General features: G+C 40.7%; 1 protein-coding gene across 1 annotated transcript in view; it reads right to left on the bottom strand.

Annotated features, from left to right (window-relative positions):
- Abcd3 (ATP binding cassette subfamily D member 3) overlaps positions 1-13,473 on the bottom strand; it is a 54,559-nt gene extending 41,086 nt beyond the window's left edge. Inside the window, exon 1 of the mRNA XM_032897392.1 lies at positions 13,209-13,473. Coding sequence (XP_032753283.1) covers positions 13,209-13,318 — 110 coding nt within the window. The 5' untranslated portion in view covers positions 13,319-13,473. The remainder of the gene's footprint in view (positions 1-13,208) is intronic.
- Positions 13,474-15,043: the final 1,570 nt, after the last annotated feature.

Here is a 15,043-nt window from a genome sequence, read left to right as displayed (position 1 = left end):
GATATTAAGAAGATTGTTAGATAACATTTCCTACTCATCCCATCCCAAGAAAAAGCATTACACCCAAAGATTTATAAGGGAAAATCCCAAAGAACAGACAACTTCACAGACTTAACAGTTACTGAGCATAAAGCATTATAAAGTATTACATTTTATTCGTGTAATGCATCACTACTAAAACATCACAAAAACAGATTATTCTTATCAGTAGTTCTGGTTTTTATTTTTTAATTTTAAACCATGAGAATGTACAGTTTGTAACTAAACTTTTAAAATAAGCACAGTTCTCAGAACCGAGTCCAAATTCTACAGCACGGTACTGAAGCAGCACAGGTCTTGGCTCCTGCCCAATCAGGCTCATCTGCCACCGAGCACAGACTCCGTGTGCTGAAGACACACTGACGTTAATCAGGTTAAGCTGGGAAGTGAAATAAAGTGTTACTTCACATGTCTCGCACTGCACTGTCTTTACATGTTACTGCTGCTGTTTAAAAGGAGTCTTCCTGGGCAAGCGTCATAGCACACATCTATAATCCCAGGCTGAAGCCAGAAGACTAAGTTCCAGGCCAACCTGGGTTACACAATGAGAACTTACTTCAAAAGACAAATCAGCATCGGAGAGAAGGCTTGCTGTTAAGAGTGCGTGTACTCTCAAGGAAGATCTGGCACCACACAGCCACTCACGGCCATTTTTTATTTGACTTCTTGGGACAAGAGTCAGACTGGTCCTTCCTCATACCTACTGTGTGCTAACAAAGTGATTAGTGTATCTCCTCTCAGTTTTAAACTGTGCCAATCAGGATAACAAACTATCCAGCAACTCTATCTTCGAAGCCTGATTTTTCCTTCCAAGCAGAGAACATCCAGTATCTGCTGTTCTCCACAATGCACACAGTGCATTTTCCCCTCACCAGCATGAGAACGGGCCGTCTTGTTCGTCTCCACATCACTGATGCCCAACACTGTACCTGACATACGGAAGATACTTTCTAAACTTACACTTTGTTTTCTCCTTTAAATTTAGTTTCAGAACAAGACTTTTGAAATCAGTCTATGAAGAAGAAAAAACAATCTAAATGGCCAGATACACAAGTGGCTAAGCCAGGAGAGGTGGCGAGTCGACAGAACAAGTAAGCGAGTGAACAGCTTCCTTCAACAAGACATCTGACTGGACAAGGACACCAGGCTTTCCTGAGACCCACAGAACGTGGCTGTTTTTAATACACACCATTTTGAAATAAAGCTCAACTAAAGACCACTTTTGCTATCCACATTCCCACCACCTCGCACTTTCCCAAGTAATTCAACTATTGCATTTCATTGTGAAAAGTCAGAATTCTAGATACACAAGTCAATTCAATAAAACTCTCAGGTTTTCTATCCATTAACACTGTCTGACTTCTAAGATCTAGACGACAACTGAGGGCAAAAACAAAGCCATAAAAGCCAAATGTCACCGACAATAGCTACGCTTCCTAAAACTGATGCCAAGTTTTCTAACAGTATATTCCTATAAATCAAACAGTGAATACCCATAATTAATTAAGTCAGCAAATAGAGACTTGAAGACTCATTTATTTATGAGAAAGAATCTAACACAAAGCATGTTTTCCTTATGGAATTCAGAGATTAAATTCCATTCTTCTAAGTACTCAAGGAAGGCAATTCTGCCATCTCCTGTTTTCTAAAATCTAAAGGTAGCTGAAACCATGTCATAAAATTAGGAGACAGTGAAAGTAAAACACTGACTTTTGATCCACTGGACTCAAAATCTGTTCTTAAAATTTTGTGAAAGGACAGAGAAAAGAAAGGAAACCAACAGACAGGAGAGGAGAGTGGGAACAAGGAAGCTCAGCTCTGGACAGACATATACAGAAAGAGGCCTTTACACTTTAATAGGGAAAATAAGTTTTTAAATTAAAGAACTACCAATCTAGGGACAGCTTGGTGGATAAAAGTACTTGATTCAATCCTCAGAACCCATGGTCGAAAGAGAATCAACTCCACACATGCACACGAGTGTATCCACCACATACATTAAAAAAAATATTTTTTAAAGAAATACTAGTTTAAAGTTAAGGAAATATATGATAAGCAATTAAAATGGAAAACAAACATTTTATTAGCTTTGAGCAATACTACACCATACTATAGGTTCATAGGTTAATAGGAATAGTCTTGCCTTCAAAGAGGTTATAATCTCAGTAGAGTAAAACACTGTATTAGTATAAAATCAGACATGTGTTGGGTCTAAGCCAAGTGTTTTGAGATACAAAGAAAAGCAGAACTAATGCTAACCTAAGCCTTCATTCACGTAAAACCTAAACTGAGACTTAAAACTAAACAGATTTAGTGTGAAGGGGACCTAAAGGGGATGCAGGTGAATGATATCATAAACACCGTGAGCAAAAACATTTCATAAGAGGGTACTATACACCAAAGGAAGGAAAACGGCCCTTTCCAGTGAAATAACAACAAAATACATTTATCTTAAAGACAAACTAATGTGTTCTAGCTATGAGCAGTTACAGCACTAGAGGGAATTTCTGGGTCAGAATTCTAATGACATTGTGTGTTAACTGTGATTTTGAGCAACTTATATAATTGCTCTGTACCTTGTTTTCCTATCTACAAAATGAAAATAACACCACCATCAGTTAGAATATCTCCATCAGTCTCCATCAGCTAAGACTCACACAGTGCTTATGACAGAACCTACCACACTGGGAAGATTCAGATAGCAGTGCTATGTGAGGAGAGCTAGGACTTATGTTTAGGAGTGGGGATGATACTTGAGAAACCTCTGCCCTCAGTGAGAACATATTACAATATATAAGTTATCCTAAGTCAGAGCTAATAAACAAATAACAAAGGCAGTAGCTATACAGACAGGAAGAACAGCCAAGGAAGTTATTAGAAATGATGGCTAGAACAGATTAGGGCTGGAAATGAACTCAACGGGGAATGAGAGGGAGAAAGGGGCGCACACTAGAGACCATGTAGAGGCAGGGAAGTATTAGAGACCATCAGCACCAAACTAATGCCTAGCAAAACAAAACGTTTTCCTTTCCCAGAGTGCCCCTAGGAAGAGTGGAGGGCAGCAAGTCCTTAGCCATAATGAAGAACAAGAGTAAAGAAAGAATTCTGTAAAGCAATCGTTGGACTATGTTTTGTGTTCATTTTCCAATAAGAGAACTATATGGAAACCAGTCAAAAGACAAAAGAACGTTTAGATTTGAAGTTCATAAGTAGAGAGGTTGATCTAACATAACAAAGATTTACTATTACAATGATATAACTAAAGCACGAAATGTGAATCCTGCTTTTGTTTATTAAGTAGACTGGCATTCCACCTAGGAAATCTAAAGCCAAGTGCTCTTTAAGGAATATGGCATTGGCTGTAAGCTCCAAAATAATTCTGAAAGTTAATGTTAGGTCACATGTGCAGACGACAGCCAACAATAGCCAAGCACAACTGCACACTAACCAAGACCAACAGAAACTGCAGACCAAAGATTTCAAATGTTCACATTTCCAGAAACAGCTTAAAACGATATACAGAGGATTAGTTTTAAATACTCTGTAAAAGCATTTTTAAATGTTTTTGTTTTATTTCACTGCATAAGTGTCTTGCCTGAATGCCTGCCCAAGCAGCACATGGGTGCCTGGGCTCTGCTCAAGCTGTTCTCCATCCTCGGAACACCTTTGACCCTCACGTAGAAGAAACTAAGACTGGGCCCAGAGGTGAAATCTATCCATATTAAGAAGCAAATTAATTAAATCTTCCTAGCTCCATTTCTCTCCCAAAAGACTACATTCCTACACAGAGCTGGAATTCTCAGGTTGTATGGATTTTCTATTATTTGTACTTCCACAAGATTTGTCTTAGAAATAATAGTCATTCAAAGTGCTAAACTCACTGTCTAGCCTATTAAGAAACAGCACTCAGCTGAATGCACTGGGTACGTTTTATAGTCTACCCCACACTGATCCCACTTTCTCCAAGGGAGACAGCTATTTTTGGCTACATTTATCCTACACTGGCTTCTCCCACCCCACCCCCACCTTCTCACCCCCCACCCCTCTCTCTCTCAACAGCCTACCTATCCTGGGCACAACTAGTAGAAAAAGTCAAAAGAATCCTACGATTGAAAATGCCTTAAATCTATTTCTTAACACATTATAACTCTATACACAAGTAAACAGGGAATGGTATCCTAAATATATTACTTGAGGAGGACCTTTTAGTAGGAGTGCTTGAAATTGAACTAGAAAACTGGTATTGAAATGTTATTAAAAAAATTTTATTTATACACACACACACACACACACACAAGAAATGTTATATTGCATGGCTCCTTTTCAAAGGTCTTTTTTCTTTCTGCACGTGTACATGTGTGATAATTTACATGTGTGTTAGCGTGTGGGTGCAGTGGTGAGCTGGTGCACGAGGGCCAGGATTAGTGTCGGGGTCCTCCTTGATCACTATGTTCTCACAGACTGAGGTTCAGGGTAGGCCCACAGCTCTCAATCCTCAGAAGAGGCTCTCGGGATCACCCGCTAACGGACAAAGCCTCAGCATCCTTTGAGAAGTTGCCTTATCTTTACCTACTGATCTCAGCTCAGCCTACTTCCTCCAACCCTTGGTCTGCAATGAGGAAAACACACGATTCTATTACAAGTCCTTGTTTTCCTAAGCTTATGATAAACTGAATAACAGTAAAAACACTAAATTTAGAGTCCTCCATACAAGCTGATACACAGTATTTTTGCTATAATATGAAAAAGTAGTTCTAGGATCAATAAAATGTAATGTAACAGATTAACAATGAGTGCTTTTTCCTTTAGTTTTCAAATTTGAGGTGTATTAAAACTTTTGGTTATTCAAAAACAGTTAATATTTGACATAATAAAGCATTAAAAGAGTAATTTTAAACTATTACTTGGGTCTAATCACCTCCTTGACTTCAGGGGATTAAGTTTCATAAACATTTTAAACTGAGCACACACATGGGTGGCATATAAACATGACACAGTAACTAAATTATTACACGCCTAAGAGACTGCTCCACTCCACCAGGTACATCCATGTGCTAATGCCAACAGATATGAAATATTACGATGGGGCTGGCAGTGCATGCCTGCAACCTCCACACCGGAGAAATGGGAAGGCAGAAGCTCAAGAATTCAGGCCATCCTTAGTTGCACAACTGAGTTCAAAGCCAGCCTGAGTTCCATAAGATCTTGTCTCAAAATGTGTGAATAAATAGTAAGTATATTAAATTGTGGTCTGAAAAAAAAACATTATGCATGGCTTAAAAATAAAGCAGAGGTCATCAAGATAATTTACACATGGAGTAAATCACACAGTCCGCTCTGATGTCTGCCTCGTGCTGCCAGTGCACCGAGGCTGTGCAGCTCTTCACAGGCACCGTGCTGGCTGAGGAAGCTCTGAAGAGCTTCCTTACCCATGTATTTTCATCCAGCTGCAGTCACTCGGGTTTGCTAGACTAGCAAAAGGATAAGATTTTTTTAAAAATACACAGCCGTTGTAACATACGCCAGTAATCCCAAAAGTTAGGAGACAGAGGCAGAGTCTCCGAAGTCCGAAGTCCGAGGTCATCCTCAGCTACCTAGAGTTCAAAGCCAACCTGGGCTAGATGAGACCATGTCTCAAAAAGTTAGCAAGGGGCTGGGATTTAGCTCAGTGGTAGCGCGCTTACCTAGGAAGCGCAAGGCCCTGGGTTGGTCCCCAGCTCCGAAAAAAAAAAAAGAACCAAAAAAAAAAAAAAAAAAAAAAAAAGTTAGCAAAACAAAGTCAAAACAAAACACTCACAGTTGTTCCTAAGCAGATGCATAATGCGTTAGAGTTTGCGCTGAAGAGCACAGCCAGCAGTCCAAGTATGGCGTCCTTATGCTTCCCCGCTGACACAGATGCCTATAACCCAAGTGACCCCAGTAAGGACGCCTCGACTTGGTCCCTGGGTTCGGTCTCCAGCTCCGAAAAAATGAAAAAAGAAAAAAAAACTTTCCAAAAGAAATAACATTTTGAATAAATTTGAATTTAATTTTCTAGATATAACTCAAAAAATGTAATTTTTTTCTTCCACATGACGAGAGTGTGTATTCTACTCCAGAAGATTAGAGGTGGAGAGTACTTGTCAGGTCCTAGATGAGTGGATCCTGAGAAAGTATTACAATGCACTTCTCTAAAGGTATGGTAGGGCCTGAGAACTTAGAAGAGCATCACAAATGTCAGGTTAAACATGAGTTTACCTGTCAGACTAAAATCAATCTGGTCTCTAAAGGGATGGTGGCAACTCTAAGCACTAAATGTTAGACTAGGCAAGGGTTTTCGCCTGCTTCGATGTTAAAGAAAAGCCCTCTGGCTCTATGGCCTCATCCTGACAGCTACGTACCCCACAGACCCTTCCCTCCAGTTCTAAAAGAATTATTCTAAAAGAAGACCCTGCTCAGTAAGAAAGAGAAGGAAAACAACAGGTCTGTCACCAGAAAGTGCTGGTAAGTTACAGGTAAGATCCAAAACAATTCTCAAAGGCTATCTATTAACAAAAAGGTTATACCTTACCTAGACTTCCTCTAATCTGATTTTCTTTTAATTTGAGGAAAATATACAGAAAGAATACTAATTAAAGGACCACAAGTTTTAGATGATGTGATACCGAAGAGGATGTGTGTCACTCAACCAATATTCAAGGTTCAAAAACAGCAATGACAACAAAGAAACAATCTGAAAAGGGAAGTCAGTGAAAACTATTTGGTTGTCATAAAAATGAATGCAACTTCATGTTATTTTAATAAAAGCATATAGTCTACAAAGAAGGTCATGGTTCTATCCTGCACCGGTGAGGCCATACTTTGAATACTATGAGTTCAGACCACCTCTCTATAAGGTGGAGAAATACAGAGTATCCTTTTTAGGAGATGCCAACTGGAAACATGTAAGAAGACCCGAAACTGTGTCTCTAAAACCAGTATAATACCCTAAAAGTAAATAGACTTATCTACTTAAAACTATTTAAGGACATTTTCACTGATACATTTGAGAAGCATTTTTAGGAAGCCTCAATAATATCTAAGAAGCTAACAAAGGGATATTTTGTTGTCCTTTTAGTTGGTTTTTTGTTTTGTTTTGTTTTTTGGTAGGCATAATGATGGTTTCTGAGTCCAGCATTGGATTAAGGTGTTTTCTTATTCAATCTTCACATAACTGATGGCTTAATAAATACTATTATCCCTATTCTTCTGAGGCTCAGAGAAGGGGCAGAAACTGATGAGACGTCATAGATCAAATGCATGGCTAACTGAACCTCTGAACCCTTCCCCAACCTCAAAGACTATATGTCCTTAATTATGCCAAGCTACTTCATGATCAAGATGCTGCTGCTGCTACTGCTGAATAAAAATAAACAAAACCTCATTCTTGCTAATCTACGAAACACATGTAAACTAACTTTTCAACATGGTTTTATACCTCTAAAAGAAAAAAAAAATCCCTGAATAATGGCAAATTATACTAACACTCATTCATAGCATTACCATTTTGCATGACTCATTTTAAAAATGTCAATTTGTATAATTTAGAATGTCCACACCCCTTCCAGCATGATAAAGGCATCCACAAACTTGCATTTATTAATCCTCTTTCCACAAGTTAATCCAAAGAAACAAAAATTATACAGTACTATCCGTAAAAACTCACAGGTATGGATCAGTTGTAGAACCCGGTAGCACAAGCAAGGCTCTAGGTTCCATTTCCAGCTACAAGGAAAAATAAATCTTCCACAAACAGTGAAAATACACAACAAGAAAGGGTAAAATAAAATATGATAAAGCCATAAAACTACAATCATAAAGGTCATAAAGAAAAACACAATTATGCTTTAAATGAAAACAGCAAAACATGCAGTTATAACTATGAAGGGCATATAATAAATACAGAGTAAGCAAAAATAAAGCCATGTTTATTATATTTATAGTTATATTAGTAGTTTTATTTATCTTTAATATTAATTTCTACTCCTTAACTGTCAAAAGTTCATTTTTAAAAATCGTATGTTAACACTATCATTTATATTGCTTCTGAACTTACAAATAGAAGGAATAAGAGGTCTAGTTCCCAAAAGGTGAGGGTTAGGGTTATATCAGAAAGCTGCTCTTTAAATTAACAGTAGCCATGCCCTAAGAAATCAGCTTCTCACTGCCACAATCACTGAACAGTATTTTCTGAGTACAGCTTGCCAAACCCAATTCCACACACTAGGGCTATACCAATGAATAAAACAGACAAAAATCTCTTCCTTTGTAGAGCTTAGTTACATCCCGGCAGCACAGACATACAGATACATTAGGTACAGGAACCGCACAGTTGGTAATAGTAAGTGCTAGGGAAAAAAGTATAGCCAGGAAGGGAACTCACAAAGGATGCTGTTAAACTGAATGGCCACAGGTCTAACTGTGATCTAACTATCAATGACTGAAAGAGGGGAGGAAGTAAGCAACGTGAAGCATGGAAACAACATTCCGGGCAGGGAACGACACATACAAGTGCACTGAGACATGGGGCCACCCACAGAGGCTCATGTACCAAAACTTGACTCGTAACTAACTGGACCTCTTTTACCACAGACACACTTCTCACAACCCTCACCTCATCTACACAACTGCGCTCAGCACACAGCTGCTGCTTTTCTAAGGAGCTTTTCTAAGGTATGCTTCCCATAAGCACCTCCTTTTACTCTAGAAACCTAAGTAAGGCCAGCCGTACAGCTCTACTCAACAGCTCATTCTAAGGGTGTCATTAAGGCCCAGTTCCTCACTGGGTGGCTTATACTTACACAAAACCCTCAGTGAACTTGTAAAAGAAAGGTGAGGCCAGCCCCTACTGATATAAAGAAAAGAGGATTTGGTTGGCAGGAACGTTCCCAAGTGGGAAGGGGGTGCAGGAAGTAACTGCCACATAGGAGGCCTGACGTCAGGCCCGAGACTCAGGGTGGGGAAATGCCAAGAGGGTTCCAGGAGTGGGAATATAAGCAATGTCCTGTGTAAAGGAATCCTAAGATACTCACTAAGCTGACAGAATCTTTGCTACTAACTGTACTAATCTTTTAACAGAACTTCTCTGTAACAGTTATTTTGGGGATCATACTTAATGCAGAGAAAGCAACACAGATATGAGACAGGCTCAAAAGACAAGTGAGTGGCATCCAAAATAAAGCAGAAGCAAAGATGTGAGTAAGAGAAATCTGTGCTGCCTGAAACCGTAGAAATATCTGGGGAGGAAACTGTGCCCCACCATTTATAGACTAAGGCTTTAAAGGGACAAAAGATGAAGGTGCACTTGACACGCCCAGCTAGATTACTGCAGGTGAGGTGAGCACAGCCGCCAAGGCACTTGTATGCACAGTTAAAAGCAACGTGATCATCGCTTAGATCATCAGGAGCAGCTAAATACTTCATGTCAGGGTGACCGTCTCTAGCCCTTTAAGAATGTTAAAGAACTGAAGAACAAAGGAGACAGAAATTACAGATAAGACTGATCACGTGAATGAAGCTGCAAAGCCAGGTACGAGGATAGCCTGCTCAGAGAACAGTGTGGACACCGGCCTATTTGGAACACAGAGTACCAACTGGCAGGCAAGGCCACAATAAGATTAGCCAGGTAAGAGGAGACCAGATGGAGAAAAGCTCTGAAACCTAGGATGAGAAATCTGAACTTTGTTTCACAAGCACTGATGGGAAGGGAAACTGCTTTCTTCCGTCTTCAGTCTTTCAATGGCTTACTTATTTATTATTTAGCATAGTAAAACTCTGCGACAATGTAGACTGGTTCCTTCTCTTTCATTCAGGCCAGCCTCACAGATTTCCCGTTCTTCAGATCACACTACAGACTCTCGGGTACACTCACGACTTCTATGAAGACGAGGCCTCTATTTGCTTCTTCAACTTCTGCCAACTGTTCTTTAAAAAGTCTTCCACAGCTCTGCATCACTTATCCCCTCTAACGTTTACTGTCTATCCTGGGACATAGCCAATTGAGGGATTTAAATATGACTCAAGGTCTCCCTAACTCAGGGATAAACTACTTGTCTGACATGGACAAGGGCCAGTAGGTGTGATCCCAATACAGCAAAAAATAAAAGTTAAGTAAACTAGGAAAGTAAGCATGACTCAGTCCACAGCCTCAAGAAATTCAGATTCTGAGGTAGGCAGAAGCCAAGAAAAGAGACCTGTGCAAAACTAAGTAGTGAGTGCTAGAGAAGAGGAATCTTAGTGTCAGAAAAGCAAAGGGTATATACATCAGTCCGGAGTTAGAAACGGTGGAAAATGCCTATCAGAAAGTTCTTTCCTGAGCTAAGTCTCAAAGAAAAAATAACGGTGGGGAGAAGGGGTTGAGCTGGCACATAGTGAAATCGGACCCAAAAGAAAGCCAGCCTAATGCACTCAACAGATTACAAGTGCTTGGCTGAAGAAGTACAAAACTCAAGCCGAGGTTCAAACCACTACCACAAGTAAGCTAGTATTAAAGTGTCCGCACACGCCACTTCACCGTCCTCACCTTTAACACTTCATATTTAAGTTTCTTTCCCTAACAAGAGCATAAGCGCCTTAAGATGGCTTACTTATTTTAAATGTTATAGATAGATAGATAGATAGATAGATAGATAGATAGATAGATAGATAATCTGTCTCCTACAGCATGTAGCACAGAAAATAGCCCTAAACAAACAATTCCTTTTTAGTGATTAAGTGACTTTTGCCCATGAATTACAAGAGTCCATTGCTTAAGGAAGAGTAAAGAGAAAGAAATACAAAGGAACTTTCTGGGGAGACAAAAATGTCCCAATTTGTAAGACGGATGTAATACGTGTGTCCATTTGTTTGACAAGTGTAACTAAGAATTGCACATTTCAATAAATATGTTTTACCTGTAACGGAGTAGGGATCAAACAAATGGATGGAACAATATGGGTGAAATGAGTAGGGGATTATTATTCTATTTACTCCATAGATATGCAAAATATTTCATAATAAGTGTGTGATGTAATAGGGTAATAAAAGTTGCATTAATAGAATTTTAAAGTAACAGAATTTTATCCTCTCTAATATTTAGAATAATGTTGCAACATAACTTCTGAGTGCTTTACTAGTTCTGTCAGCTATCCAATTCCAAGAGAATATACATTCTAAGAAAACTTACTATTCACAGACAAACAATCACTTATCCCATAGGTAAGTACCGAAAGATATTAAAATTAATTAGCTGTTACCAAACACACCCAAGGGCCAGGGCAATAGAAGGTCAAAATTTTATAACCTCCAGACTGTGAAACCAAAGATAGGGATTGAAAGATAAGAACATGAAAGTACACATCTAATATATATATATTGTATATATGTACTAATATATTTAGATATAAGCCTATATAGTATATATTAGTGACTTATGTAAGTTCAATCATTTTATCTCAGTAATTTATGTCTCACATTTATCTGCTCATAATCTGCATCTTCAACCCTCTAAATATTTAAAGATTAGCAACTCTCTTTGGTTCAGTAAACTACCTGTTGCATAATTCTATCTTCAGAAAGTTTACAAAGTTTCTCAAGAAGATCTTTGGAATGGCAGGTGAACAGCTTCAATTACTCAGGAAGATAAATTATATTATACTGTCACCTCTATTGCTATTATTTCCCAGTAGATTTGGTTTGAAACTCCCTGTACTCAATAATCTACAGTACTACAATACAACGGAGCTGTTGGCTTGGACTATGACTGGAAAGAGATGTGAGGGGATTCTGGGTGCAGATAAGATTCTGCTTCTGGATCTGGGCATTGATGATACAGGTTGTCTTTTACTTGCAAAAATCTTGCCAACTTGACATTTATGCTGCATAGTGTTTTCTGTATGTATACAAGTGTCCCAGGAAAAAGGACATTTTTTAAAAATCAGTCAGAGCTGTTAGCAGTCAAGTTCCCTCCCTAGTAAAATGCCTATTCTATGCACTGAAACGCTTCCCTACAAAGACTGTAATTCAAGACAAAGCATCTAACACTTTCTATCAGCATATTCCAAATAACTGATAACTTCTAATCCCAAAGGAGAGTTCAGAAAGGATACAATCTAACAGAAAAATATTTAATCAGCCCCGCCCAGAACTCTTTAAAAAAAAAAAAAAAAGGTTAGTGTGTGAAGGTGACGCATATTACTATTTTGTAAAGCTGATTTAGGAAGAAAGGGGCCAATGTTGCAGTCAATAGGCAAGTCAAAGTAGACAGGACAGAAAATACTTCGTGAAAGGGTACTTGGAGCTCTCTGCTAGTATTTTAGGCCAAATTCTAATAAGGTAGATCAAGCAAATCAAAGGCAGGAGACAATAGTACCTGCCCAGAGGGTTGATGAAATAAAAAGCATAGAAGAATTATTCTAAGATTGAATATTAAATATCCAAAGACTTAGCAAGAATGCTTAGTTAGGAAGTAACCTTTTCTCTTTCGCTCGCTGCAATCAAATGTGCGACAAGAAATAAAATTGTGCCTGTAATCCCGTCACCAGAACTCAATTCTCTCCTTTCCCAATCTCCCAGGAGTTCAAAGTAAACTTTGACTTTCTCTCCAGGCAGGAAGCTGTACGCTGTAATTAACAAGTGATCTTCACCTAAAACACACTTTCACCTTTCACCTATAAAGCAGATGGAGGAAACTTTGTCCTGTACACACCACCCAGCCAATTCAATCTTTCCAAATGAGCTGTCAGGGCATCCACTGACCAATTCCGGAAAAGGGCACCGCTTTAGAAAAATTCGTGCCCACTGGATCCAGAAAACCCCCAAAAACGCCCCTGGCCACTATCCACCGCCACTACTCCGGAGTCGAGCAGGCGTAAAATGTCCATCCCGAAAGAAACCTTAGCGTTCTGTGGCGATGAGATGGCAAAACCAGAATGCACCCATAAAGTTGACATGCAGGGGGAAGTGGTGAGGGGGCGCAGGAACGCGGCGCGCCCTCCTCCCTCCCGCAGTCTGGGGATAGCGCAGTGGCCGCCAGGCCGAGGGCCGCGGGGCTCGGGGACCGCTGGCTGGGTTCTGCGGGCACCCGCGCAACTCCGGACCTGGAGAGAAGGGCAAGGCGCGCTCCCGGAGCAGCCGGCTCGGGCCCGGGAAAGCGGCACGGCCGCGAGCCTCACCCGTGCAGGCCGAGGGCGCGACGCCGCTTGTGGAGCAGGCAGAGCAGCAGGAACGCGGCCCCCGCCAGCGAGGAGTTCCGCGCCGTCAAGTACTTGCTGAAGGCCGCCATGGCACCGGCAGGGCGAGCGAGCCGCGGGACAGGGGACGCGCCGGCGACAACCTCAGTGCAGGAACCGCGGGGGAAACTGGGAGGATAGCTCGGCGCCGAGAGAGGGCGGGGCCGGCCGCGCGGGAACGCCCCCTGGCGCGCGCCGCCGCGCCGAGCCCACCCTGGACTTTGGCTTCCCGGACGCGCGCGCGGGCGCGGGGCGATCGAAAGGTCCTTCCCCAGAGGGACGCTCTGCGCACGCGCGGACCCCCACTGACTCGCCGGAAACGCGGCGGGCCCCGCGGTGCTGGTCCTCGGCGCGGATCCGGAGCTACCCCCGCTTCGGCCTTGGGAGCTCTGCTTGCACACACCCTAGCTTTCACAAGAACTGGAAGAGCGGGCCAGGCCTGCGCCGCGGACTTAGTGGGCCCTGCCCCTCTGCCATCCCCCTCTTAAAGAAGCCGAGGGAGGAGGGGAACGGCTCCATCACAGAGCACTAGTATGGTCTACATTTACAACTTAAAGAGTGAAGGGAGACCAGGAAAAGAAAAACTACAATCAGATATCTTATCTCAAGTTGCCTTAGATTTTGGTATCTAGGACTTCTGTAAAATCGGTTGGGGACGACGGATCCACCGCTGTATTAATTTTTTAATAAGAATAATGTAGTGGGAAAAAGCTCAGAATGCGTGACAAAAAGGAGTTTTAAGAAAAATTATTCTTTTTGTAGATATGTACAAGGGATGGCGATAAAAAATGTATTTTTTTATGTTAGGTCTAGTCAAAGAAAGTTTGAGAAACGCTGTTCTTTGCAAAGGGACATTCAGAAATAACAATCGTGCGTTGTATTAATGCTGGCCTTACTCCCAGAAGCAGACGGGCTTTACAGATTACAGCATTCTTCTCCTGTCCCACCCCTATCATGCAGAAATTGTTATCCCTAGCATTTAGTCCAGCGCATGCACAATAACTTAATGAATGGCTGTTTTCAGTTTAAGAAACTGTAGAGAAGCAAGTGTCTGAAAGGAAGCTTATAAAACCTTACACAATACATAAATGTTGCCTGCCCATAAAAGTAACCAATGAAACAGTGGTGCCCTAGGTGTTTTCTCTGTGTGATTGGTTAAACGGTTATGAGAATGGAAAAAAACAGACACCGACCAACCGACCGTGGTGTGTGCTGTGTACAGGAGCTCAACAATCAGTTAAAAGTCTAAGTTAAGCAAAAGTAGAACCTGTACCAAATCCTCCATATGCCATTATCTTCCCATTACCCTGGGAGTCACTGAGGTAATTAGGTATGCCTGGCACAGAGAATACAAGTATGAACAATCAATCCCTTATTCTCCAGAGGCTGGTACAGAAGAAAAACACGAAGAAAAATATGGATGAGTTTAGTGTCAGCTTAGAGAAATGAACTAGGTCCTATGAGAATATAATAGAATTTAGAGTTTTGCTAGAACTTTTTATTAACACTTGACCAACAGGATGATTTCAAAGTTACACCCTAAGACCAAAGGAGTCCACTAGCAGATGTGGGGAGTTGGGCGGGCACTATTTCCCTAGTGAGTTGCAATGTAGTATAAAAGCGTTGGACACTTGGGGGAGAAGAGTTTGTAATAATGAAAGAAAGGTTTCTAAAACTGATTGAAAACATCATCTTTTTTTTTTTTAAAAAAAAAAGCAGATTTCAAAACATTCAGAAAAAAAAAAAAAAGAGAATAATTCACTGACAAAATATTCTAC

The sequence above is a fragment of the Rattus rattus genome, chromosome 3 (assembly GCF_011064425.1).
Source record: "Rattus rattus isolate New Zealand chromosome 3, Rrattus_CSIRO_v1, whole genome shotgun sequence".
Taxonomy (NCBI): Eukaryota; Metazoa; Chordata; class Mammalia; order Rodentia; family Muridae; genus Rattus; species Rattus rattus.
This window is presented reverse-complemented; position numbering and strand designations above follow the sequence as displayed.